General features: G+C 28.5%; 3 protein-coding genes across 4 annotated transcripts in view; 2 read left to right on the plus strand and 1 right to left on the minus strand.

Annotated features, from left to right (window-relative positions):
- Positions 1 to 367: 367 nt before the first annotated feature.
- On the plus strand, positions 368 to 11,007 carry LOC106679978 (HORMA domain-containing protein 2). Of its 2 annotated transcripts, none has more exons than XM_014419408.3 (11): positions 368 to 481; positions 614 to 862; positions 944 to 1,062; positions 1,143 to 1,282; positions 1,360 to 1,511; positions 3,188 to 3,355; positions 3,435 to 3,663; positions 5,042 to 5,163; positions 7,736 to 7,864; positions 8,189 to 8,340; positions 10,813 to 11,007. In XM_014419408.3, exons 1-11 carry the CDS (start codon positions 437 to 439, stop codon positions 10,880 to 10,882), a joined length of 1,575 nt encoding a protein of 524 aa, XP_014274894.1. In that variant the 5' UTR covers positions 368 to 436; the 3' UTR covers positions 10,883 to 11,007. The 2 variants fall into 2 exon arrangements, with proteins under 2 accessions (XP_014274894.1, XP_014274902.1); XM_014419416.3 differs by having other exon boundaries at positions 1,143 to 1,279.
- Positions 11,008 to 11,144: 137 nt separating this feature from the next.
- Positions 11,145 to 24,714, minus strand: LOC106680015 (heterogeneous nuclear ribonucleoprotein A1, A2/B1 homolog). Its single transcript, XM_014419474.3, has 8 exons — positions 24,544 to 24,714; positions 24,259 to 24,392; positions 21,113 to 21,233; positions 20,798 to 21,008; positions 18,676 to 19,074; positions 17,260 to 17,412; positions 16,795 to 16,854; positions 11,145 to 11,963 (listed from the first exon to the last, which is right to left on the minus strand). The coding sequence occupies exons 1-7, from the start codon at positions 24,565 to 24,567 to the stop codon at positions 16,811 to 16,813; spliced, it is 1,086 nt and encodes a 361-aa protein (XP_014274960.1). The 5' UTR covers positions 24,568 to 24,714; the 3' UTR covers positions 11,145 to 11,963; positions 16,795 to 16,810.
- A 250-nt stretch (positions 24,715 to 24,964) lies between these two features.
- The window catches only part of lili (LMBR1-like protein), a 20,323-nt gene continuing 19,033 nt past the window's right edge, over positions 24,965 to 26,254 (plus strand). The window contains exons 1-2 of the mRNA XM_014419427.3: positions 24,965 to 25,254; positions 25,340 to 25,464. Coding sequence (XP_014274913.1) covers positions 25,189 to 25,254; positions 25,340 to 25,464 — 191 coding nt within the window. The 5' untranslated portion in view covers positions 24,965 to 25,188. The remainder of the gene's footprint in view (positions 25,255 to 25,339; positions 25,465 to 26,254) is intronic.

Genomic DNA, 26,254 nt, shown 5'->3' on the forward strand with positions numbered 1-26,254 from the left:
TTTATCCAACTAAGAATTTCAGTTGTAATAAAAATTATTTTTAAAAAACTAGGGTTTTAAATTTAATTTTTAATATATAATATAAGTATAAAAGTTTTAATTGGAACGCCGCTATTTTCTAAATGACAGGTTTGCCAACACCCTAACCTAACTAAACATATACAAGCATCAAGTTAAATATATACTAACATAAATTATTCATAAACTGTATTGTTTTAACTAAACAATAATTGATGTAAAAAAAATACTTATTTATTAAAATTATATAGTACAAAATATTTTGTTTTAACATAAAAAACGAAACAAAAAAAAAAAAAACCATCATTAGCAAATGGCAATACTGCTAGTTCTATGATTGTATTAAGTTTTGAAACTGATCACTTCAAATATTACACATTGGCTTGTAATATTGTTTGAAAACTACAAAAACACTGATATGGCCACTGAACAATTGCAGTTGGTGAAACAAACACATTCTGCTGTAGGTATTAGTTAGAATACTAGAATTTATTAGTTTTAGATAAGTAATTTTAACAAAACAAACTTCAATGTTGAAATTATCCTTATTTTAAAAAAAATAATATCAGTAATAAATTATTTATTGATTTTTTAGGGATTGCAGGAAATTTTTAATCAAGATGTAACTACAGTGAAAGGATCTCTTGTGTTTGTCAAACAATTCACAGCATTATCTTTCTCAATTATATCATATATGCGATCTATATTTCCTGAGATTGCTTATACTGAGAAAGATTTTGATAATGTTAAAGTTAAAATATTAGCTGGTAATTATGAATGTAAAGATGCGTATTTAATGACAAAATGGATAAAAAGTGCTTTTGATGCATTGGATAACAGTTATGTAAGTCTCAATAATGATCATATTAATTATGATTTGTAAAATAATTAGCAATTATTTATTACACAATAAAACATATTTCAGATGAGAGAGCTCGTTTTGGAAATTTTGACACCTGAAGATTCTCTACTGGAATATTATGCTGTTGAATATAAGTACACTCAAGAAGGTCCAACGTGTTCACTTTCTACTAACACAAAAACGTTGGTGCATATTAACAAATAAATAATAATCTAATGTATACATACAGAGATAAATTTGTAATGTCCTCAAATTATTTTAGCCCAGTGAATTTTGACAGATTGAAGTTTGAAAATTCTACAAAGAAGTTGATCAACAATCTTTTAACTATAACTGAAAATCTTGAACCTTTACCACAGAAGTATAAACTACAACTAAGAATAAACTACTATGATGATGGTGGTAGTATCTTATTAATTTATTTATTTTAATAACTTCTGGCATGTCATCAGTCATTACATTTATAATTTATTTTACAGCAACACCTCTTCACTATAAACCTAAGTTTTTTAGTCATTCAAAGCCAAATGACTTGCAACTTGAAAAGCTAAAAAAACAATCAATAGGATCTTTGGAATCTCCTCATCATTCCATAAGTATTTACAGTGGGTCTGCCCTTATGGCACTTGATGTAAGTACCTTTTTAAGCTTTGTAATTAATTGATTGATTAAAAATGTTTTGATGTTGATGGGTTAAATGTTAATTCAAGTTTTTTTTTCCCTAAGTGTTTGAAACTTAAAATCCTTTTTTTTAAAGAGAGAAGGAAGTTTAAAATTTTTAAATATTAATTTATTTATTTACAAGTCACCACATTTTGGTTGTGACACTTAAATAAACACAACTAGAAATTTTCAATGAATTTTTTTTATTCATATGAATTAGAATGTGATATAAAAATTTAAGCAACTAGACTTTTTATAAGTCATGGTTAATTTTTTAGAATACAAATTAATATAATTAAGATTAGTGATCTGCTGGTCAATCAGCTGCTAACTGATAAACCAAATTTTTGAGACCCTAGAGAAGCACGAGTCAAGATATACAAAATTTACAAGATATCTATGTCTTGATAACAGTGTACTGAAATAATTCACAGAAAATACTTATGATTAATGTAAGAAAGAAGAAAAAATTTTAACATATATTCAAGATTGGAATATGAAAGATTGTTTTCATCTGGGTTGACAATTACCTAATCCTGATGCAACTGTAAATTGTGTGAAATCGAATTTATTTCATTGGCGGGCTCAAAAATACATTTGCTAGATATTTTTAAATTGGCATAATTGTACTAAAAAATTTGGCAGAGAAGGAACTTTTTAAGTACAATTTTATGCCTTTCAGTGATTTGTCCTTCATAAAATTTATGTTAAACAATTAACTGGATAGGAGGAAAACTGCTGGAAGCGTTGTTCAGGTGTTAAAATAAATTAAATAAGTAATAAAAGGGCTAGTTTCTTCCCAAAAAGAAAAAATAATACCAAGTACTAACAAACCCTTTTCAACTATCAAAAAAAAACTTGAAATTTATAATCTAAGTATGAAATAAAATAAAAAAATCGATGAAATATATGACAGCAGCTTTACTGCCGAGACAGATAGTGTGATTACTACCGTAGCAAACCTGATAATGCTAATTTACTGCCACAACAGTAAAAGTTGTAAGGTGTTACCGTATAAATGGGCCTCAACGTAATAGTAGTTTCATTGTCACATGTACTGTTAGGATATAAAGGTAACAGTTTTAACTATTGCAGTAGCTGTGACAGTTGTTTCACCATGTTCCCAAGGAGCGCCACCACCAACATGTACCATCCACATGTACTACCAACAATCATGCCAGATCTATTGTGATAGTACATTTAAAACGGTAACAGCTGTCATGACAACAACTATTTTATAGTTTTCTCCATTTCAGTGCCCAAGAGCCAATTAAACTCGAAATCGTTTTATTTGTTTTAAAATATAAAAAATTAAACTAAAATTTATTTGAAGAGCTATTTTTATCAGTTATTCGATAATTTTTATAAGGTAATCTTTTTTAATCTTTAAAAATATTTTATAACAGTTACCCCTTAATTTTAAAAATAAAAATTATCCAGTAACTGTAATTGCATAACTTAAAGAAAAAATTAATCCAAATATTTTTACCTTACAATTGTTTCATGCATTTTACTCCAATATATTAAAAAACATATATATACCAATATATTGGGACTATTCTAATCAGTAATGTGATACCAAATATTAATAAATCAATAATGAAATCTCATAAAAAGTACATCAGTTTGGTTAAAATGTTGTAGGATAGTCAACAAAGCTTCTTCTCTCAGCCAGAATTAGAAAATGGAAGACTTCCGAAAATAGAAAACTCCAAAGAAATGCCCATAAAAGATCATCTCGAGAAAGTCATAAAGACAAAAGAATATGCTGAAAGCAGTGGTACAAAAAGAAATAGTCTTCCTCACCATACTGTAACTATATATTTTTCAACAATATAGTTACTACTAATAAATCAATATATAAATTCATCAGCTAAATGAAAAATTTCAGGATAATCAGCCAAGTTTCTCCATACAGCCAGAATTTGATAAAGGAAGACTTTCTAATTTAGGAAAGTTTATAGAAAATCCAGTAAAAAGTAATATCCAGAAAAACAGTGGAGTGACAGAAATGACTAAAATAAGTGCTGGTGGTGATACTAAAGGAAAAGAACTTAAAGAGGACGATTCTAAAAGTCAGAATACCTGGACTTGGTCTTTTGACAAGTATGGAAGTCAAGGTAAAGTCTAAAATTAGTTATCTTGTCATAGCGTTAATATTTAAACACTGCAATTTTAAAATAGCTTGGATCAAGAGTATAATTACTACATAGAAATAACAGTAGTTATAAATAAATATAAGTATAATAAATGGAATTTGGTCCGGGTGCAGTTAAATAAAACTCAAATAGTAAATTGGTAAACTATTTTTATTTGAGCCAACGTTTTGCCCCACGTTGCTGGGCTTCATCAGGGATAAAAAAAGATACAAACACGTAACATAAGTAAAAAATAAATAAATAAAAAATAAGAGGGAAATAACAAGGGTATACAATGAAACATAAAAATTAAAGGTTATAAACAATAAATGAAAATGGTAATAGTAACAGATAAAGAGAAGAAATATTAAAGAAAGAACAAATCAAGAGATGAGATGACAGTCATTCTTATCATTATCAATGCAGTCATTCTTTATCGTTTTCTTATTTAATTGTTATGTTTCATTGTATACCCTTGTTATTTTCCACTTATTTTTTAAAATTTATTTATTTATTTTTTTTACCTATGTTACGTGTTTGTATCTTTTTTGCCCTGCAACTTGGGACAAAACGTTGGATCAAATAAAAATAGTATTCCAATTTACTATTTAGTTTAGAGTTTTATTTGACGCTACCGGACCAAATTCCATTTAATGATACACACGGTCAATCAGTAATCTTCCAAATATAAGTATAAATAAAACAAATAAAATTAAATGAAAAAAACATATTAAATTATAACACAAAAATTCTAATTTTAACCGACCAATACAGTTAATAAATAATTTTCCTAACCAATGTACTTAACCAACATAATATTAGTTATTTTACAAACCAGATGAATTTATTCGTCCATCTCAAATACTTAAAAATCTATTAAATTTATATTATTTTTATAATCATGGAAACAAGAAAAAACTCTGGTTTAATGACATGAAATGAAAAATAACTTATAGTTTTAAATACATTGCCGTTTGTGAATTATGAAATTGTATTTAGATGAACATTGTCTAGTTATAATCAATAAAAGTAAATTAATAGATTAATAACAAGTAAATATAATTTAAATTAATAAATAATTGTTATATAGTTAATATACATAAGGTATTATGATTAAGACAATATAAGAATTAAAAATTTGTAATTTGGAAGCTATTGAGAATTGATATTTATAAACAGATGAGTAATAAACCAATTCTCTTATAGTATTCGAATTAGTTGGTTGGAATCTTGTTGAAAGGACATAGGGTAAGATTAAGAATATAGGGAGCTTTTTTTGTTCTAATAGATTGGAACGATAATGTTCAATGACTTTTAATTATATGTTTTATGGCAGTAATACTTTTATTTTATTTTACAGACGATGATACAGCTCTGATGGCAGACAAGAGAAAAAAAGAAATACTATGCTGTTTATGTACCCTAGAGTTTCGAGATGACAACACCTTTAAATGTCAACATTGTGAATCACTTCATCATCTGGTAAATTCACCAAGCTTACATTTTATTTTCACCATTTCTACTTTAGAATATTCTTTAATTTTTTAAAATAAGATTCAATAGTCAAATTTACACTTAACTTATAATCTGTACATAGAGTACTTACAGACCAAAATGCTGGCTAACAATTATTTCTAAATTATGATTCATTTAATTTTGTTAATCACATCTTTAACATATGTTCTGAGGTATAAGTGTAGTTGCACCTGTCATTATGTTTAGACCTTATGTGTAATACCTATTACTTTTGCTGGTAGGTAGTATTACTTGAGTAGAAGTAATGTAGATGACTGTTGATATCAACTTTGAACCTTGGAATATGTATTACCTTATTATTTAGTAATTTAAAAATTAGCAAGACATGGCTGTGAACAAATACGAATATCCATGATTTTGATTATAGCATAAGATCTTGAGTAGCTAGAATTACATGAATTTATGTAAATGAACATTTTTGCCATACCTATGTAGTGAAGACTGAATTGGTTCCAAACCCAAATCAGTGGTAGCGGGCAACATCCATCCTCCTTTGTAGCCCAGTATTACCATTACTGAGCCAAATTTATGAATTTGATTGACATTAACTTTTATTGAAGAATAGTATAGGCATTAAAATAATTGTTCCAAGAAATATTTATTTTATTATAGCAAAATGTGTAACAGGTAAGTGATTCCAAATGGCTACTTTAGCCTATAAATGTTATATTTTACCTAATATAAGTAGAGACTGGATTTTTGTGCTGCAAAAAACCTTAAATGTGCAAAATCATGCAGTAAAAACTAAAAATATGTATAAAATACCCAAATCATGTAATAATATCAACTTTTTTATATATAATGAAAATTCTTGTTTGAGACAAATTTGTTTATTAGTTATAACATATTGTCTAAACACTTTTTATTATTTTTACACTCCCACGTTTCAGCCATTTTCAAGGATCTTATTCACACTTATCATATTGTTGCAGACTATTATGCCTGTCATTTACCTATTATTTTCACAAATAAACTTATTACAGTAATTAGTATACGATTTCTATTTCACTAATCACTACATTGATAGGTTACTCAATGTAGTGTTGTTGTAGAGATTAGATGAAATAGAAATTGTATACTAATTATTGTAATAACGTAACTGAAAATAATATATGATTGCCAAAGTCATAATTGCTTGCAATAATGTGATAAGCAATGTTTGGCAGTGATTAGTGTGAATGAGATCAGTGAAATTGGCCGGAACATGGGAGTGTAAAAAAATTAAAAAAGTGTTGAGACTATATGGATTTTTTTGATATAACTAATCAATTTTTTTGTTAATTTATAATAATACAGGGAAAGCTCACCTAAACTTGTTTCAATAAAATTGAACTGTCTAAAATTATGCTAAAATACATAAAACACTAAACTAGTGTGATCGAAAACCTAAAATTTTGTCCATATATAAACAACTATGAGGAAGCTAATTGTATTAAACAATGTTATACTCCTATCATGAAGGGTGTAATTCAATTTTTCAACTTCTTAAAACCTCAATTTTAAGTTTTAGGGGAAAAAATGCAAGGCCCACCATGTAAAAAGGAGTATTTAAAAAATTTCTTACAACCAAAATAGTTTTTTAATTTCACATAAAAACTTAACTCAGCATGAACTTCCACTTAATTTTTCAATTGTATAATAACTTACAATACAATTAACTTCCACTTAGTTTAAATACTTTCAATTGTATAATTATTTACAACAATACCATTACCTTCCACTTAGTTTTTTATTGTGTATTTTAATTACATTAACCATTAACAAAATAAACTAACTAGTAATAATTCAGCATAAAAAAACCTAAAACGTTTGTTAAAAATGAATGGAAAATGGTAACAAACCCAGCGAACTGGATCAACTACGAGGGGAAGGGGGTGACTTTTATTTCGATGGCAGTCCCACAAACTTCACCGCCTACCATGGTTAGAATATAGTGTTATTCTGTAGATAATATCCCATCCCCCTATATATCACAAATGACCAGGAAGGGGGTCATAGAAAAAAAAAGGTTAATACTAATCCAAGAATATCCTTCACTTGCATTTCCTAGTTCTTTTTTTTAGGTTGAATTCATCTTTTTAAATGTTAATCAATACATTGGTTTACCTCAAATTTGTCAATTTTAAACTATTATAAATTGTATAAAGAAAAAATAATAAATTGAAATTAAAATAAATTTTGGCACGGATACACCTTCATGAGAAGTATAAGAGTTTGATATGAGAAATTTAGTTCAAATATTAAATTATATGCAACGAAAATCAAAATTTAGCCCCAAAAATATAAACTGAACCCTAAATATAAACAAACAAGAAATTAACATTTCCTAATTTTTTTGTAGAAAAACTCATAACGCTTAAAATAATGTTAGTGTTATTTGAAGGTCTTTTCCATGAATCGAATTTCTGTCGGTTTGGTGGCATTTTAAACTAGGGAACAAAAGATGCAATTTCACAATAATCTAACCCTTAAATATAAACAAACAAAAGATTAACATTTCTTATTCTCATGTTTGTAGGTATGTTACAAGATCTCTTCTTTTGGCAAAATACCAGAAAATGGTTGCTGCTTTGCTTGTGCCAAATTAGACAACAGCATCGAATGCACTGATCTTACATTGATGAAATATAAACCAAGGCAAGCTAAGGTAAAAATAGCATTACTTAAAGCTTAACTTTTATATTAATATCAATTCAATCTTTCAATAAGTTATTATTGATTAACTGCTTTAATTTATTTTTAATCCTCTTGAAGTTCCGATTGAAACAAGTAGAAAATTCCATAATGAGTGCAAAATATATAGTTTTTAGGCATCACCTTTAATTTTCATATCTATCAATGAGTTATTCAACATGTTTAGAAATATTTCATATTGTAAAATATTAAAAATTTTGTTTATCCTTTACGTAAACTTGAACAGCCAATACATGAAGATTATTTATATTCAATTATAAATATTAAATTGTTTCAGCATTTGGCAATGTACAGGCAAGTTCTTTATAGATGTCATGGAATGAAATTTGTCACTGTTAAATATCTCGAAAGTTTGGGTATTTCACCAGAATTAGTTGAAGAAATATTGAAAAAATTACTGCAAGAAACTTTTGTCAAACCACAGAATAAGTAAGCTACTGTCCATATTATTCCTTCACTTAAAACAATTTAATAAATTACTTAAATGAATTTTTTAACGAAGAATGCATCACTCAAAATTAGTAGCTGAATAGATATAGTCAATAAACTTTATATATGGTTAATTTAATCAATTTGATCAATGTTGAATTGGTTACTTGATTAACCTCAAAGGTAATGAAGTATAAAATCCCTATTATACAAGGTGACCATACTGGTCTGCTACCTATCTCTGGAGCACTGAAATTTTGGCTTTTTTATCCAGATATTTTCCTTTATTAATTCCAATCAGGCTCATATTATAGTTTTAGCTAACCCAATATTATTTAATTCAAACATTTATTGAATAGTCTGAATGGGGAAAAATTAATGAAAATAATCGTGAAATTGGGAATCCCAAAAAAAGCTTGTCACTTTGACAGGAGTGACCCTTAATTATAGTAGGTCCATGGTAAAGATGAATGGTCAATTTAGGCTAGGGCTAGGAGATCTATCATCTCCTATTATCCTTAATATAGCTTCAGATTATGCAATAAGAACTATTGCAGAACTGTCAATACACAGCGTTTAGCCTTTGCAAGCAATGATGTAATAATAGCAAGAACAAAATGGCAGCAAAACAACTAGGGCTCCAAATCAATTAACAGAAACCTGTTAACATGCAAACTTCAAGAAAACAACACCCAGATAGTGGTTGAAAAATTTAAGTATATGGTGCACTAATAACTGAAAATAATGAAATGGAATAGGAACTGAAAACAAGGATGACCAGCGGGAATAATAGATGCTAAGAAAATTCTGAATTATAGAACCTTGTCTCATAGGATCAAGAATAGGGTTTATGAATAAGTCATAAGACCTGTTTTCATCTATGGTCCAGTGACCTGGATGATCAGATGTTGGCTTGAGTTTGGGTTTCGATTGTTAACAGAGTAAACCAGATAGTAATTCAAAATCTTTGAGCTGTTCTTAAGAAAATTTATGATAGTGTTTACTAATTGAGTTGATTTTAATAGTATTCACCTAACATCCAAGGTACATAATTTCGGTTCTACACAAGTCTGTTTTTTAGCTTAAGTGAAGGTTGTCCAGAAAGTAACAGACGTTTTGGGCGATGGGTGGGGGTAGAGCCGCCATCTTGGCCTCCAAACATCCCTACTTTCAGTATGCATCCAGCTGTTGTAGCGTGAGGACTGTGTGTCCTCACTTTGCTCTCCGCGAGTCGTCAAATGTGCCCTAAAATAGAAAATTCCGCCACTTGTGAAGTGTGGTCTGATTCGGTTTTTGTTGGCTCTAAACAACAGGACGATTGAAATTTATCGTCAGCTTTGTGATGTTTATGGGCAGGGGATAATGAGTGAAAACCCAGTGAGGCAAATTGATTTTAAAAATGGCCGTAGCAGTGTTCACGACGAGGACCGTAGTGGTAGGCCTAGCCTTGTGTCGACCTGGCAATGGAAATCAATGACAAAATTCGTGAAAACCGTCGTTTCACGATTGATAACAGAGCTGTCGGAACATTTTCCCTAAATTGTGGTGGAGAAACTTGGAACCACAAATTTTGTGCTCGGTGGGTTCCGAAATTTGAAGACCATATGAAACAGAATGGCTGCAGCACCGACCTTTCTCCAAGAATACAGCACAAATGGTAATAAAGTTCTGGATCGTATCGATAACCGGGGACAAGACTTGTGTGAAGCAAAACAGCAGTCAATGGAATGGGCACACATTCTCCCGAAAAACCACGAGTTTGCAAACACAGTCAAAAAGAAAGGTCCTGGCTACTGTCTTGGGCTCCAAGGGAGTTCTTTCTTATCATCATTTTCTGGGACATGGAGCAACAATCACCTCAGAAAGGTATTGTGAAACACTACTAAGCCTCAGGGAAACTTAGCACCAAGGTGATGTTTTTTCACAATGAACATCCAATCCCACCTGGACACTCTTGCATAGGGTGTTTAACCATCCACCATACAGCCCGAATTTGACGCCCAGCAATGAAAAATGGCTTGGTGAACCAATAGTTGAAATAGCAAGTGGCACATTTCTAGTTTTTTAATTTATGAATTTTTATTTCAATACGTCTGTTCCTTCCTGGACAGCCCTCAAACATACTTATTAATAGTTGAAATATATTACTTTTAATCAATAATCCATGGACTTCAAAACATGTATTTCCTTTGGAAATTCAAAATTTAGCATGATGAATATATTCCATATATAGGTGTGTTAAAGTAATCATAAAAAAGGATATAGTTGAGTGTCCAAATCTTCAATTAGAACATATTTATATATTTGATTTTTACATCGAGTGATCGAAACTATAATAGCTATCACTTGGTCATACTATTGTTCAGTTAGGACAAAGGCTTAGAATTGCAATAATTATTTATTAATAATTTTTTTATAATGAATTAAGCATTAAAATTTATAACTTACCTCAGTTAATTTTCTGTTTTCCAGGGCAAAAGGTCTATACAAAATTAATCAGGCAAGATTGAAACACTTTTTCAAGATTTATTTTAGCACTTAGCTAAATAAACATTTTGAATATGATGAATGTTAGCATACAGTATCAATTGAATTACTTACTTGAATTGGATTTTTGGTATCTGGTGGAGAATAAATAGGAGACAAATAAAATTGCATTATAATTAAGTGGTATTTATTTAGAAAAGAAAAAAATATATATGTGACAAATTATGAAATTACTTACTGAAGTGGCAGAAGAAAATATCTTGTCCAGATAAAATGACCCTTCAATAAAATGGGAAATAGGATAAAAATAATACACATAATGTTTATTTCTCTATTATATGTATAATGGTAAATTAAAATAGTCAGTCAATATAAGAGGCCTTACCTCCTCTGGATTAGGCAGGGCACATTCCCGCACGGGTGAAATGACAGATGGTAATGAAACAAAACACAAAACATATCAGTGGCAATTAAAATGTATGTTGATCTCAACAAATATAATAATGAATATATAAAAGCCTGCCTAGAGCTCACATAAAAGCCCTTCTGGGAATATACAATAATTAAAAACAATCTAACATAAACCTAATATGTTCAAATAAATAAAATCTAACTATATTTTCCATAAAAAAGAATGCATATATGTGTGTGTATATATATTATAAGTTGATATATATGCGCCACCATTCAAATATCCTAATTATACAATAAAGACAAGGAAAATAAAATTGACAAAACTTTATTAACCTAAAATACACTTAAAGAAAAATACGTTATCACTACCTAACTAATAAATATAATTGCCTATTAAATCACCACATAAAAAGGTACGATAATTTATTCTTCTAAATGTATGGAATAACATAATGAATCCTGAACTGACAGACAAATTAGGCTACAATATATATTTAATATTTTTGGTTTAAGTGAATAAAAACTACTTGAACATGAATGAAAATAATATAACTGTAACCCCTCTAAAGTCTCTATACAAACCAGCACACTGTATCGCTCTGCTCTATCCTATGATAATGGTTAAGATTTGAGTCGTAATATTCCTAATCTTGGTCCTAACTTGTACTGCCTCCATCCTGTCACTATTTTCATACTCCTGCCTTCACTAACTTCCTAGCAACCTGAACCATAGCAAAATACATTTAAACATAAGCTATCTCATTTCTAGTCTATCTCTAATAGGTTTTGTCGTTAAACTACACTAAAATGCTCATACCTAATACCAATACTATCCCCCCGAAGTACAGCTAAAGGGTATATTGGCATTATCATGAGGAGTAAACACAAGTATTTCTAATCCTTGTAAGTCAGAATACAGAAACGCTAATACTAACTAAAGTTAAACTCCTAAATTGCAACCATTTATTTTAATGAAGATATTCCTTACTTTCGGTTAAGAACGAATTTTTTAAAAAAACATTACACTACCTGCCAAAAGTCGAATTGAAATAAAAACAATCTAGACAAAGAAAAGAAATATTTAAATTGTAAATTTAGTCCTAATTTCTGCATTCTGCCTACTCAGAAGAAACGGAACTCAAATTTTTGAAAGTACTCATATTGATATTTAAGGAGTCTGTAAAAACTAATTCTAATAAATAAAAAAAAAGAAATCTCAGATTTTGTATTTACTCACTGGTTACTAATAATAAAAAATAAATATATTAATTTACAAACTCCTCAAGAAAAATCCCTCACTATATCTTAAGAATTAAAACATGCATATTACATAAAATCCTTCAAAATAATTACTTCATATAGCTACCTATCAACCTAGATTAACATTAATTCCAATTGTGGGTGACAATTCCTAATTGAAATGGAACTAGACCCATTTATTCTCAAAATATAACTTTGAATTAAAAATAAATCGATTATGTTGTTATATTACTACCAGAGTTGGGCATAAGTTAGTAGAAATAAAATTATAGCTAAAATTGTATTGGATACCTTAACATTAATAATATCCATTATATCCATGACAATTTAAGCTATAGTTTTATCACAGATAATTTTTGCCTAACTCTATTTGCTACACATATCTCTGCTCTACAAACAGAAAAAGTAAATGAATGTTTTTAACCCTAAAAAAAAAAAACTTTTAATACTTTATATGCTTCCTCAACTACCAGTAAACTGCAATTATTAATCATTTTAACTATTATCCTTTTAATAAATCTTTTTAGTCTATTAATATTCATTTTCTGTTTTCTTTAAAAAAAAAGTCTAGTGACTTCAGTGATCCTGTTTTATTTTTTATTATCTCATCAAAATTCATGTAGTACTTAGGAAAAAAAAATGAATTGATAATTTTATAATATTGGTATAAGACTATCACAAGGGTTATATATATCTTTGATCCTAAAAAATGATTTTACTGACGAGTACAAGAAAAAAAAATTGACATACCTAAAAAAAGCTAAATGAATTTTGTTTTTTATGCCAGCAGGAAATCAATTATAAATGATAATTAAGTATTGGGCTGGAACATAAGTCCTTAGATTATGAAATTAAGAAAAATTTATAAACTTTAATCATAATAACATCTGTTATCTTTAATAAAAATCTTAATACATAAGGTTTTTTTAATGCATTTTTATTAAGAATTTTTTTTGGCCAGGAATCAAAAACATGAAAAATTATAATATTAATATATTAAAATAATTGACTGTATAAATTTAAATAGTTCAATTATTTATTTCCTGACGTTTCGCCCCACTTGAGCTTCATCAGTGCTAAAAAGAAGAAAAAAAAACAACTAAGAACATAATTAAATTGTTAGATAATAAGATACAAAAAGCTAAATTAAGATAGGGTTAAAATTATGTAAAAATAAAAAAAAGAAATAAAATAGACAATTTAGAGAAGAGAGACATTTATAAATTTATAGTTTACATTTTTTTTTTTTATTTGTACATAGTTTACTTTTCACTTATTTTTACATAATTGTAACCCTGCCTTAATTCAGCTTTTTGTATCGTTATTTTATTATGTCATAATGTTCTTAGTTGTTTTTGTATCTTTTTAGCTCTGATGAAGCTCTACAAAGTGGAGCAAAACGTCAAAAAATAAATAGTTAACTATTTTTATTTTATTTTGATCGCAACTCTGACCATCTTCATAATATGAAAAATTATAATTTTACCTTCTTTACATTTTGGAATAAAATGTTTAATAAATATGCACCATGTACTGTGGGAAAAAATGAGAAAAGTCAACTGAATATTACGGATGTGGTAGAACTTTGATTTCTATCACATATATGAAGTTTGTCTACTTAATTTTTTTTTTTTTTTGTTGCTTTTATCTATTTTAGATAATGCATGTATCAATTTAATTATTAATGTAGTCTTCTGGAGAGATATGTTTTCTGTTATATTTGCACTTTTTTGTTATTGCCAAGGGAACAGGTCTCAGAATAAAGTTTTATATTCCAACTTACGATAGTTGAGGAATTCAAAAAATACAAGATATAAAAAAACTTAAATACAAATAAAATGTTGAACTAAACATAAGTTTTATTCTTTTTGCAAAAACTAAAAACAATGTAAAATCAATATCCATATTAATTGTAATTAAAACATTACATATTTTAGACCATATACACAAAAATAAAAACAAAGATGAAAGACACATCACAAACTTGGTTAATGGTTTGCATAGAAAGACACCTGGTAAGTATAGACATCAAGGATGAAAGACAATTGACTTCCTAAGATGAAAATATTGGGTATAGACGTTCAAAAACATGTGTATCATCTACCTCAGAACTCTTACATCAAGACAATCAAAAAGGAAATTTGGAATGTTCAATAATACATTAGCCAACACGAGACTTAACAGAAGCAATGTTATAAAACTATAAAACCTAAACATAGAAAATCTGATTTACAAACAAAATGGAGACTGACCCTCAATGACAGACTTTACAAAACATGGTTTTTTCTATCCTTTTCGTTCCCTTTGAGTACAATGATTCTATTAATCACATTAATAAATCTACAATTCTTAATCTTAAATTAAGTTAATTCAATAATTGAACCATAGCAGAAATAATCTACCCAACTCTATTTCCTTCTTGAGGAAATATCATTTATTTTACATCCCAGGTATCAAAATTTGTTATTTTTTAAAATATACTCAACAATCAAATTTGAACTATTTAAAAGTTTATGGATTAAATTCCATCTTTTTTCCCTATTGAATTCCCACCTATAAAAATGTATACGGCAGTAATAAATTATGTTGTAACTACTAACCAGTATTACAATAATCATATCAACAACAAACAGGACTATCTAAATAATTTGAAAGGTACATACAATTTTCAAATAGCAGTGTACATTTAATAAGTTTTTAAACATTAATGATGTTCCTATCAGCCTATCTACAAAAGCATCTCTTGTTGGTACAAAAAAGGGACCTATATTAATTATTTCAAATGAAAAATATCAAATCAACTCTCAAAATATCAAACCAGATCATAAAACAATCGAGTATAAAGAGATAGCAATCATTGGCTAAGATGTTCTATCAGTCAAGTTTATTTAACAGCATTTGGACTGAATGGATATCCTATTTAAATTACAAGAGGCAGCAACTCAAAAGACATGAGTTATCAGACAATATGTCTACACATATCTACAAATAAGGAAGCCCTGGTTCTCTTTAGCCTCAAACAATAGACCTGATTTTTTAGTTTCACTTACTTATATATGGAATGAATAGTATGCAGAGTATTGCAAACACAAAAAATTTCGAATTCGAGTTTCTGACAAAAATACATGTTCTGATTGAGGCCCCCCTGAGTCCTAATAACTAAGTCTCACAAATGATCAGTGTGTAAAAGGAATTTTTTTATAAAAAAATTGCAAATTGCATTGAAATTACATATTTAAGGCAGGTATATGATATGTTAGGGATTTGACAACAACTTTTTCGATAAAATTGACTGACCAAAGTGCTGCTTTATAGGTTTTTCACATTTTTTTTTTATTTTCTCAAAGAATGACTAATGATTTTAATTGAACTAACCATACAAATGTAGAATTAAATGGTATTTAATAAAAGCTAAGTTTTATCCTCATTGAAATAGTGTGATAAGCCTTTAATGATAAATTTTTAAAAATCTTCCTCTAAAGTACCTTAAATTTTGTTTATTTGGAAAAAATAAACAGTTCTCTTTGTAAGCAATTATATCCAATGGATAAATACCATTAAAGAATTTTATGAATAACTAAAAGAGAAAAAAAAATTGTAAACCTGCTTTGTAAGGGAAAAACCGAGACTGCCTGAACATTCCCGATTGCATTATGGCTACGTTATATTTTATTAAACTGTTGCATTCTTCGTAGAAAAAAAATTTATATTTGTTATTTCTATCTCAAGGAACCCTAAAATACAAATTTTAATAGCAACAGAACAATAGAATTTTTTTTTTTTCTAAATTTCAATTAATTTTTTTCCATACCCATCAATCTGCACAAAACTTAGGGATGTATGTAGGGCGTTAAGTGAAAGTTGTGTGATGCGCGCACCGCACCAGCTTTTCTACTAAACATTAAAAAATCCTAGTAAAGTTAAAAAATTGATATCGATGGCCTTCATATTATGAGCAAATTCTAGTCACAAACATAATTTGATTAAAGAGCTGATAAATAAATCAGATTTAACCATAAGTATACCACAGAACTAAACATAACATACTCCTAAAAAGGAGGAGTAATCTAGTCTACTCAACCCTGACAGTCGACCAGTAAAACGAAAATAAAAGAAAGCAGCTCTGCCAAAACAATAAAAAATGAAAATTCATTCATTTACATCTTAAATACTAAGACAGGTTATTGACACGAATCTGGAAGGACACACACCTTGAATTAGACAATTGTATTAGTTGTTCCAAAAATCCAAAACAATAACATTATAAACAATTAAAATTGAAAACATACTTACGTAAATATACTTAAAATTAGAACCTTCTTCCTCCGCTTCCACCATAGCCACTACCTCCACCTAGAATATAAAAAAAAAAAACCATAAAATCTAAGAAAATCATACTTTATAATAAACAATATCAAATTCAACATTTACACTAAAACTGGAAATAATGATAAAATTTAGATTAACTTGGCATTATAATGCAGTTTTACTGGATGGAGACAAGTTTAAAAATAATTAATTTGATACAACCCGTAAAAGTTATTCAATTACTAAATGAGAGCAAATTATTTTTAACTTAAATACATACAACTTAATGTACTGCCAATTATAGTATTATAATTTTTCTAAAAATCTATACAAGAAATCTTCAAGTTTGATAGGTCATCGTAAGATTGTAATAATATTTATATGGGGTTTGAACGGTAAATAATGAGAAAGAAATTTTGTTATAGATAGCTATAATATAACGAAACCTACCACTTGAGTAAGGGCCAGATCTTCCACCGCCATAGCCCCCACTGCCGCCACCACCACCACCACCACTTGACCTCATAGGGCCACCACCATAGCTCTGTTGATATCCACCACCAAAACCACCTCCACTGCCTTCCCAATCACTTTGGGATCCTCCTATAATCAAAGGAATGAAATAAGTACAAAAATGAAAGTACAATGGTTATGCTTTGGATACCTACAAAATATTTTCAGTCATAAACTACAATTATGAGCTTTCTCTTACATAAATTAACTTTTTCAAACGAGATATGTATGTTGTCATGGAATCTTCCGATGGTGGTTATTAAAATTTTACTACATAAAATAATAAATACTTGAGTTTTAAAAATAAAGACATCTTAATATAATAATGATATTAATAAAATGCCCTCTAGTAAAATAAAATTTAAAAAAAAAACTATTTAATTTTGATACATGATTCACTGTTTATATACAGTCCTACTATACATATTTACTCTCCCGAACTACCTACAACATTTTTGCAATGTTGATTTGATTTACATTGGATCAATAGTAACTGTAGCATGCATTTTATTTTTTGAGGTGTTGTTAATTTTCTGACTATCAGTTATCTCCCACACCTAATGCTTGAATTTACCTCGGAATGATATACTTTTTTAACACAGATTATGATATAAAATAAAAATTAAATTATTGATCTTCACATGTCCAAAAGACATCAATTTAAAAAATATGCCAACAATTTTGTACAGTTTTAGACTATTTATGTGCAAATGGTATGAAAAATTGAACAAAGCAAAGGAACAAAAACATTTAATACTTCAATTACCATAAGAATCCTCCATTCTGAGGAGCTGGAAGACACTTAATAGCTTACATTATTTTTTAGATAATTGTTTTTTATGTTACATATAATTTTTTCATGTAAATAAAAGCAAAACATCTAATTGAACGAACATAGATAAAAGGCAATTTGCCAGAGCAAAGAGCAACCTAATATATACATTTAAAATTTAAGACTTAACTTAAATGCTATATCTTTTTAGTTTCAACTTTTTTCAAATACAATAAATACTGGGTGTCCACCAGAGTTTTTAAGTTGGATTCTCTGACCTTTCAAGCACAAATAAAATGTATAAGCTTACAGGATTCAATATTAATTGATAAGTTACTACTATTTTAATCATGTTATCAAAACTAATATTAAGAAACATCACTTTATTTTAACTTTTTAAAATTCCTAAAAACAATTTATGTTTCACAAAAATTATACTTTTATTAGTTAATATTTTATAGAATTATAGAAAAGTTATAAAATTTTATAAAGTCAAGATAAATTTTACATTTCAGGAAATATTGCTAAGCAAAAGAAAATACAGAAAACTTAATGCATTTGAATAAATTAAAATTGCTTACCTGATCTACCTCCTCCGAATCCACTTCCTGAGCGCATAGGCCCACTGCTACCATAGCTAGAACTATAGCCACCGCCACCACCTCCGCCTCCAAATCCATTTCCACTGTCCCATCCTCCAGGTCCACTGTTCCAACTACTGCTGCCACCTGAGTTCTCCCATGGCCCACTTCCACCCCAGGGCTGGCTATTGCCGTTGCCCCAGCCACCACCTCCTCCACCACCACCACGACCTGATGAGCCACCCCACCCGGAACCACCACCTTCTCTGGATCTTCCACCACTCCTGCCGCCACCACCACCGCCTCCCATTCTGTCACCACCACCCTTTCCTCCTTCACTTTTCCCAATGGCTTTTTTGACATCAATTCTTTTCCCATTGATTGAATGTGAACCTTGTACTGAAATAAAAATAAAACTAAATTATATACCATCAACTTTAAGAAATTAACATAAAAATTTGTGTATATATATATATATAAAGATTAACTAACAGAGAATAGAAATATAACAAAGCAGTGAAGTATATCATGGTCCTAATTCCAAAACCTCTCTAACTAATTATTTATTTCTAAGGCAAGTTATGAGAAAATCTTTAAGATTGATACATTTATTATCTGTCAGTAGTTTCAATTAAAATTTGCTTTGAAAACTGATAATAATGAGTACTATACTGCTTCTTAAAACTTTAACTAAAAAAGAAAAAAAACTGCTTACTTTAACTATCAAATAAATTTTGACTCTGATTTACACTTTTACTCAACTTAAATTAGTGATTTCTATGTAACTTGTTTATCCACTTCTTTTTACCTTTTAAGACAAATGGAATTATCTTATACTGTGGAACCTCAAGGATTAATTTTTTTATAATTAAAACAAAAACAAACAAAAAAAAGATGTATGGGGAGAAACGTCTACTCTCATCAAAATATTAAAACAAAATAACTGACTTCTTGAAGCATAACTATAACAAAAATTACTATTAAAAACTTGTAAAAATTTATCTCTTAAACTAAACCACATATTTACAGAATTTAAGTTAAAATAAGTTGGATAAATTTAACTTCATTATATATTAATATATATATATCACCTGTATATCAAGTTCTGATTGCATTTTAATCTATATTTGATATAAGAGTTAATATTAAAATAGTTTTATTTTTTTATACATAGACTAACCAGTGATGTCTCAGTCCTGATAAATGGATTCTACTCCAGTTATAAATTAAAATAATTATTTCCAAAACTACATTGATCTAATTTTTTTTTTTCAAATAAATAGAATGATTAGTCCACTGTTGTTTTAGTCTCGAATTTTTTTGACGTAAAGCAATTGTAATTTTTAAGAAATAATTTAGTGTAGGTCATATGTTGAAAAAACTTCAATAATATTTATAATTACTTAAAGAGATAATTTTATAACATAAGAATAAAATGAAATATTTAGCAAACAACCACATATTCAAAATTTGTCTTGTCTCTCAATTATAACTGACACAATTCAATACAAATTGAAACTTTGTTAACATTCTCATTGAGTTATCTTCTGAAAAATTGTTTTTAAGAGCAAACAAGAGTTCTATAATAAACTTTATCTCTCTTGATGGTTTTATTTATCTGCACCCCTTTATACTCTTTTATTAAATGACTAAAATTAATATATTTAAAAACTTGGGTGATAGTCAATTTTCAGTTCACTATTGGAGAATCGAATATTTAGACACCATAGTAGTTAAGCATAATTACTAGAACAAACTGAGCTTTCTGTTTGGAGGTGCACAAAGCAGCTAAATGCTCATGTGGGGACGAGTTGCTGATACCTTAACAACCATCTGCATTTCCGGGGATGCTCATTTAGAATGTCTTCTCAAGTAAAAACACGGCCTTACAACTGCTAGCCATAAAATAAACAATATATTAAAATTGCTTTCTACGACCTATACCCATCCATCTTCTTCACCTCATTTATTTGAGGTTATACAGAAGTTACATAAGAAAACATAACAGAAACTTTATTTCAAATGCCAACCATGATATAAAACATGCAGTTATAAGGTTTTAGAATTGAAATCAGGATATACTATCTAATTAATAGGAAAAAATTAGAAGGTAGTTGCTTACAACATATTTTATCAACTGTGTCATAGTCTTCAAACTCTACAAAACCAAAACCCCTTTTCTTTCCAGTATCTCTATCCATAATGATAGCAACGTTTGATATAGCACCATATTCTCCAAAATACATTTTAAGGTCATCTTCATTTATATCATCTTTTAAACCACCAATAAATATTTTTTTTACAGTAGCACCAGCCTCAGGCCTTCCAATATCCTGAAAGAAAAGAAAAAATTGAATAATAACATATAATAAACAAACAATAAAATGAAAACACTACAATTTTTAATTATATATAACTGCTAGAAAAAATAACTTACATTTCTGGGAACTGCTCTTTTGGTTTCAACAGTTCGGCCATCAATCCTGTGAGGTCGATGAGCTTGTGCTTCATCAACCATATGCCCATGAGAGTATGTAATAAAACCAAAACCTCTTGACCTGAAAGTAGAAAATCAAATAATGTACAATGTACCTTTCATCCTTAATGCAATAAAAACAAAAGGAAGGAAAAAAAATAAAAAAGCAGCTATACTAAAAAGAATATTAAACAGATCATCTGTTTAAGCTATCGCTTTGAACAGCCCATATGAAGCCCTGCAAAGTGGGACAAAACATCAGACATTAAATAGTTACAAACTATTTGTTCCTTTTTGACCACAACCCTGACCAACTTCTTATATATAAAAAGAATATTGAATTGAATTGACAACATAATTCAAAATAAAAATGTTTTATTTGAACATTGAATAGGAATGTGAAGATTCCTACACCGGACTTTCTCATGAAAGTATTAAATGCTATCCTTAATAATAATAATGTAATCAACAAAAATCGCTTATTAAACCATGATTAAATAATTCGGAATTTAAAAAAATTAAGTTTCAAAATGTAATTCCTCCATCTTGTCTGAACCCAACTTATAGATTTCTGTAAAATCTTAAAAGCAAAATAAAAAATTGGGCTGTTCAAGATTAAGAAAATAACCCCTTTGTATGTTATAATTAGAATTAACTTAGGAGTTAAAAAACCCCGTGTCTGGGGTTAAGTGTTATTTGTTCATTTGATAAATTTTCGAGGTTTCAGGTTTTCTTTGCTCAGTTGTCTTTCACAGAATAAAATGAATATTTACAAAAAAAATTACCTTTCATGATGTAATATACATCAATGACTTACACTTTAAACAAACCACATAATTATTTATAATACTGATACAATATATTGGTGGAAAGTGAATTTGCAAAATGAAAAATTAAATTACTTAATCAATGAATCGTAATGTACTTAAATTAACAGATTCAGTGGAAGTAAGAGATTTCTGAATCTAAGTACAACTATCAAATTAGGGTCCTTGACCCCTGTTTTACATTTAAAAAAAATTGAACAATGTACAATCATGTTAAATTTGCCCATCATAAAGGGCTTTTTAAAATGTCTTGGTTTTATTATGTGCCTACTCTGGAGGAAAAAGAACTGGTTATCAACAGTAATCCTGGTAGATCAACATGTTAAATCTTACTGGAGATATTCTTCATAAAACAATAAGATATATTACTCTTTCAACCCAACATTAATTGCAACCAATCTGAGAGATCAGAAACGGACATTTTTAAGACTATATTGCTAAATCACTATAAGACTATATTTTGATAAAAAAAAGAATCTGCAATAATGCCCATTCCTTTCTTATCCTTTGACACATGTCAATGCAGCAGAAATATATTCCTTAAATAAAACAGAGACCTGGTTTTTGGTCACATCTATTCTGTCCTACTTAGTAAGAACAGTTTTTTTTTTTTAGAAAGTCATTTTCAGGAATTTTTTTTTACTATAAAAATAAAGACTTATTCTTTATTTTAAAACTATTCAAAATGCAATAAATAATGTTCTAATTTAAATTTCTTAAAATGTTGTACATTTAGTTTGTAACCACTGGTTTACTTATTAGAATTACAGTAACTTGTCACTGTTCTGAACAACTGCAGTCATCACATAATACTTTACTAAGCAAATGCCAGTTGCTAAATTTTATACTGAGAGTAATTTTGTACATATCTTATCCAACGGAACACCGATCTCTAGATGTAAATGGGTAATGTACCAGTTAAGTTTAAATAGTGCAAATATAACTGAACTCGGTACATTGTTACAGAATGAAAGATTGGTGTAATATGTGGTATAATGTATTCTCAAAATTTTTACCTAAAATAATAGTTTAAAAAGCATGAACAAAAACAGTAATTTTTTAAATCAAATAACATAATTGACTTAATTTTCTCTTAAAAAATCAGAAAAATATAAGGATTGGGTGGATGAAAAAATTAATTTTTAATTTACAAGAATGTTATTTCCAAAAAAATCTCAGGTTAAATTCTGTTGTTTTGTTTTCCTCAATGAATTGTAATGTCAGGTTAACATCAAAATAAGGACATTATGGCTGAGGGAGTTTAATGGTCAACCTTGGATGCTTTGTTACTGCAGTGATGCAGGTTCTAATCCAGGCTGGGGATTAGCATTTTATTTTATGGTGGTCCCATATGAAAACTTGACACCACACCATGGTTGAATAGGTTTGTTACCTGTGCATAACCATCTTGGTCCGATATGACAAGGGAATTATTAAAAAAAAAAGTTAACAATGCAATGAAGTAAACACAGCAGGTGAAGAAGCTAATATAACTTGATATACAACAATTTGATATAGTAGGAGTAATATGTAATACGTCAATTTCTTAGAAAAAAAAATCTTTTTCATTCAATTAGACAGAAAAAAACATAAGGTTATTTATTAAAATTAGATTAATTAATTTCCGGTTTTTTAAACAAGTACTATATAACATTTGTAGGTAGAGCAAAAGCAATTTCAGTAACAAATTACGATCAAATGTAACTTATAACATTACTAAGAACACTTCCACAAAGTAGAAAAAACCATTCAATAAATTTGATAATTTAAATACACTTAAATATAGGATAATTTGAAGTAAGTGCATATATAATGATTTTCCTCTAATTTGTTTGGATAGCACTCCAAAAAAGCAAACTTTCAGGTCTGAGTAGAAGTAAAAAAAAAAATGGGACTCAAATAGTAAAAACCACCACAAGTACCAAATTACTATGATTAAATATGGCCTACTAATAGTATTCCTCCCAAAATAAGTCCATATTAATGCTTTTCCTAATCTCATGGCATTAATGCAATTAGCACAACCCAACTCAATTGTTGAAACTGTACTTGATTCAGCGATACATTTTGTGCTATTTGAATATTAGATATGAACAGAAAAATAAGGTAGGAAGGAGACGATGATTCCACCACTTATAAATGATATGATCTATAAAAAAAAAACTATTACAGATAAATTGTCTACCAAAACGATGAGAAACTTACTTTACTAAAAATACTAACCTCATTTTAAAAGTATAAGCTGATAATTAACAATTTAAAATAGCCAACTTAATATACCTCTTGGTTTTTGGATCTTTCATTACTACTACATCCACTATGCTTCCCCATTGTTCAAAATGCTTTTGCAATGATTCGTCTGTGGTTCTATAGTCCAAGCCGCCAATAAATATTTTGCGAAAGTGTTCAGGTTCCTGAAAATAGAAAGAGTTAACAAATATCAAGAGTTAACTGGGGAACTAGACGCCATAAATGTAGTTGGCGTGGGGAAATTTCGTAAACGATAAATTTCAATATAAAACCTAAGTTAAAAGCAAAGATATTAACATGGAGTACTCAACTTACATCAGAAGTTTCAGACTTCACCATTTTGCTCAACTTTAACACAAGACTAAACTACAAACCAAACTCAGACAAGCCAACGCCTAGCCAACAACAAAGACTAATGGCGAATGCAAATGGAGTAATAACTTTGTTGTTTGTCACACGGTCGATATATTTGTTGTGATATACTTTATCGAACAAAAAATATGATAGAAACAAGAAAAATCTTTCTAAATGATTAATTATAATATTGTATTGTATTTTACAAAGAATGTGTTTGAACAAAAAAAAAAGAATACTGAATATATTTTTGGAATTGAATAAAAAAAGTGATGAATAGTTCAGTGTCTTTCATTTTATGCACTTAAAATATTAATATGCAAAGAATATGCATAAATGATGAATTAGTTTTGTTAATTTTCAAAGTTAATGGATCTTAGAAATCAAACTATCATTGGCCAATGAACTTCATGATTTTAACCCAGTCGTGGACTTTTGTCTGTCTACGTTTGACAGTTATGGTGAATCTAAGATTGAAAGTGTTTGCTTTCTGATGAACGTAAATTTATTAATTTGAAAATGCCTCTGAGGTATCTCTTCTGGACTGATTCGAATCTTCCCCATAGTTCAAAATTAAAATATTATTTAGGAAATAGGTGAAAAATAATGGATGATGATGAAGAATATGATGACCGCGAAAAAATATTTCACAGTACTGTCAGGGAGTACATCGTAAGTAATTTTAAAACAGCTATTATACTTAGAAATAAAGTTTAAGCATTATAAGTATGTTTAATTTTTTACCATCAATTTTCAGATTTATTTCCTTCTATTTCTGTTGCTGTTTATTTTAAGTTACACAATTATTGATTATTTTCGAAGAAAAGATGTGGAAGATTACTTTTCTTCCGATGAAGATGAAGCTACTGTTTACAGAGTGAGGTGAGCTTAATATCTTCATGATAGCTGACAATTTCTTTGTTCCAAAATTTCTACCTACAATACAATAGATACCTTGGTTATACCTACTACCTTCTTGTATTATACATGGCTGTCATTTTATTTTGTCTGAATATCGGATTTTACGTAATAGCATCATTGGTTAATAAAAATAAATTTTTATATTATCTAACATCAAAATAGGTTGTTGATATCTTGCTATTGAATCTATATTTTATCATAAATATTCTCAATTTCATTCTACATAGATCTCCGTAGTAGCGGTTCAAAATTATTTTTAAATTGGTGACAAGATAATAGCTATATTAAATATTTTCTGAACTTCAGAATACTAGGTAGATAAATGGAAGACCCTACGACTATTTAGATAGACTTATTTATTCATTGCCATTTGTAATAAATTTGTATTTAATATTTGTGATGTTAATAATGTAATCTGTCAACAATAATATTTTCGTTATATCTGATTATTCATATGACTGAAAGACATTTTAATAAGGATTGCACTCTTTTTTCGTTTCAGATTGATGATTTATTTATAATATATTACTCTAAGTTTTATTTTAAATTACTATATTCCTTAATATTAATTATTAGAAGTTATGTAAATATTTTTATTTTATCTCAATTTCTAAATGTCTTCTGTATCCCATATGAAAATCAATTGATGATAGCAAAACTATGTAAAAACTAATTTTCTGTCTCTTTAAATAATAATAATATACATAATGTTGATCAATTATGGATCTATCAAAAAAAAAAATTATATATT

This window comes from Halyomorpha halys, unplaced genomic scaffold (genome assembly GCF_000696795.3).
Source record: "Halyomorpha halys isolate HHAL.00 unplaced genomic scaffold, Hhal_1.1 Scaffold15.1, whole genome shotgun sequence".
Lineage (NCBI taxonomy): Eukaryota > Metazoa > Arthropoda > Insecta > Hemiptera > Pentatomidae > Halyomorpha > Halyomorpha halys.

Bases quoted from the DNA above. Each gene is read 5' to 3' on its own strand.
- LOC106679978 (XM_014419408.3), top strand. From the start codon at position 437: ATGGCCACTGAACAATTGCAGTTGGTGAAACAAACACATTCTGCT. The intron at 863-943 runs GTAAGTCTCAAT...AACATATTTCAG, and splicing joins ATGCATTGGATAACAGTTAT to ATGAGAGAGCTCGTTTTGGA. The intron at 5,164-7,735 runs GTAAATTCACCA...TCATGTTTGTAG, and splicing joins GTGAATCACTTCATCATCTG to GTATGTTACAAGATCTCTTC.
- LOC106680015 (XM_014419474.3), bottom strand. From the start codon at position 24,567: ATGGTGAAGTCTGAAACTTCTGAT. The intron at 24,393-24,543 runs GTAAGTTGAGTA...TTCTATTTTCAG, and splicing joins TGAAGTCTGAAACTTCTGAT to GAACCTGAACACTTTCGCAA. The intron at 16,855-17,259 runs GTAGGTTTCGTT...TTTATATTCTAG, and splicing joins ATCTGGCCCTTACTCAAGTG to GTGGAGGTAGTGGCTATGGT.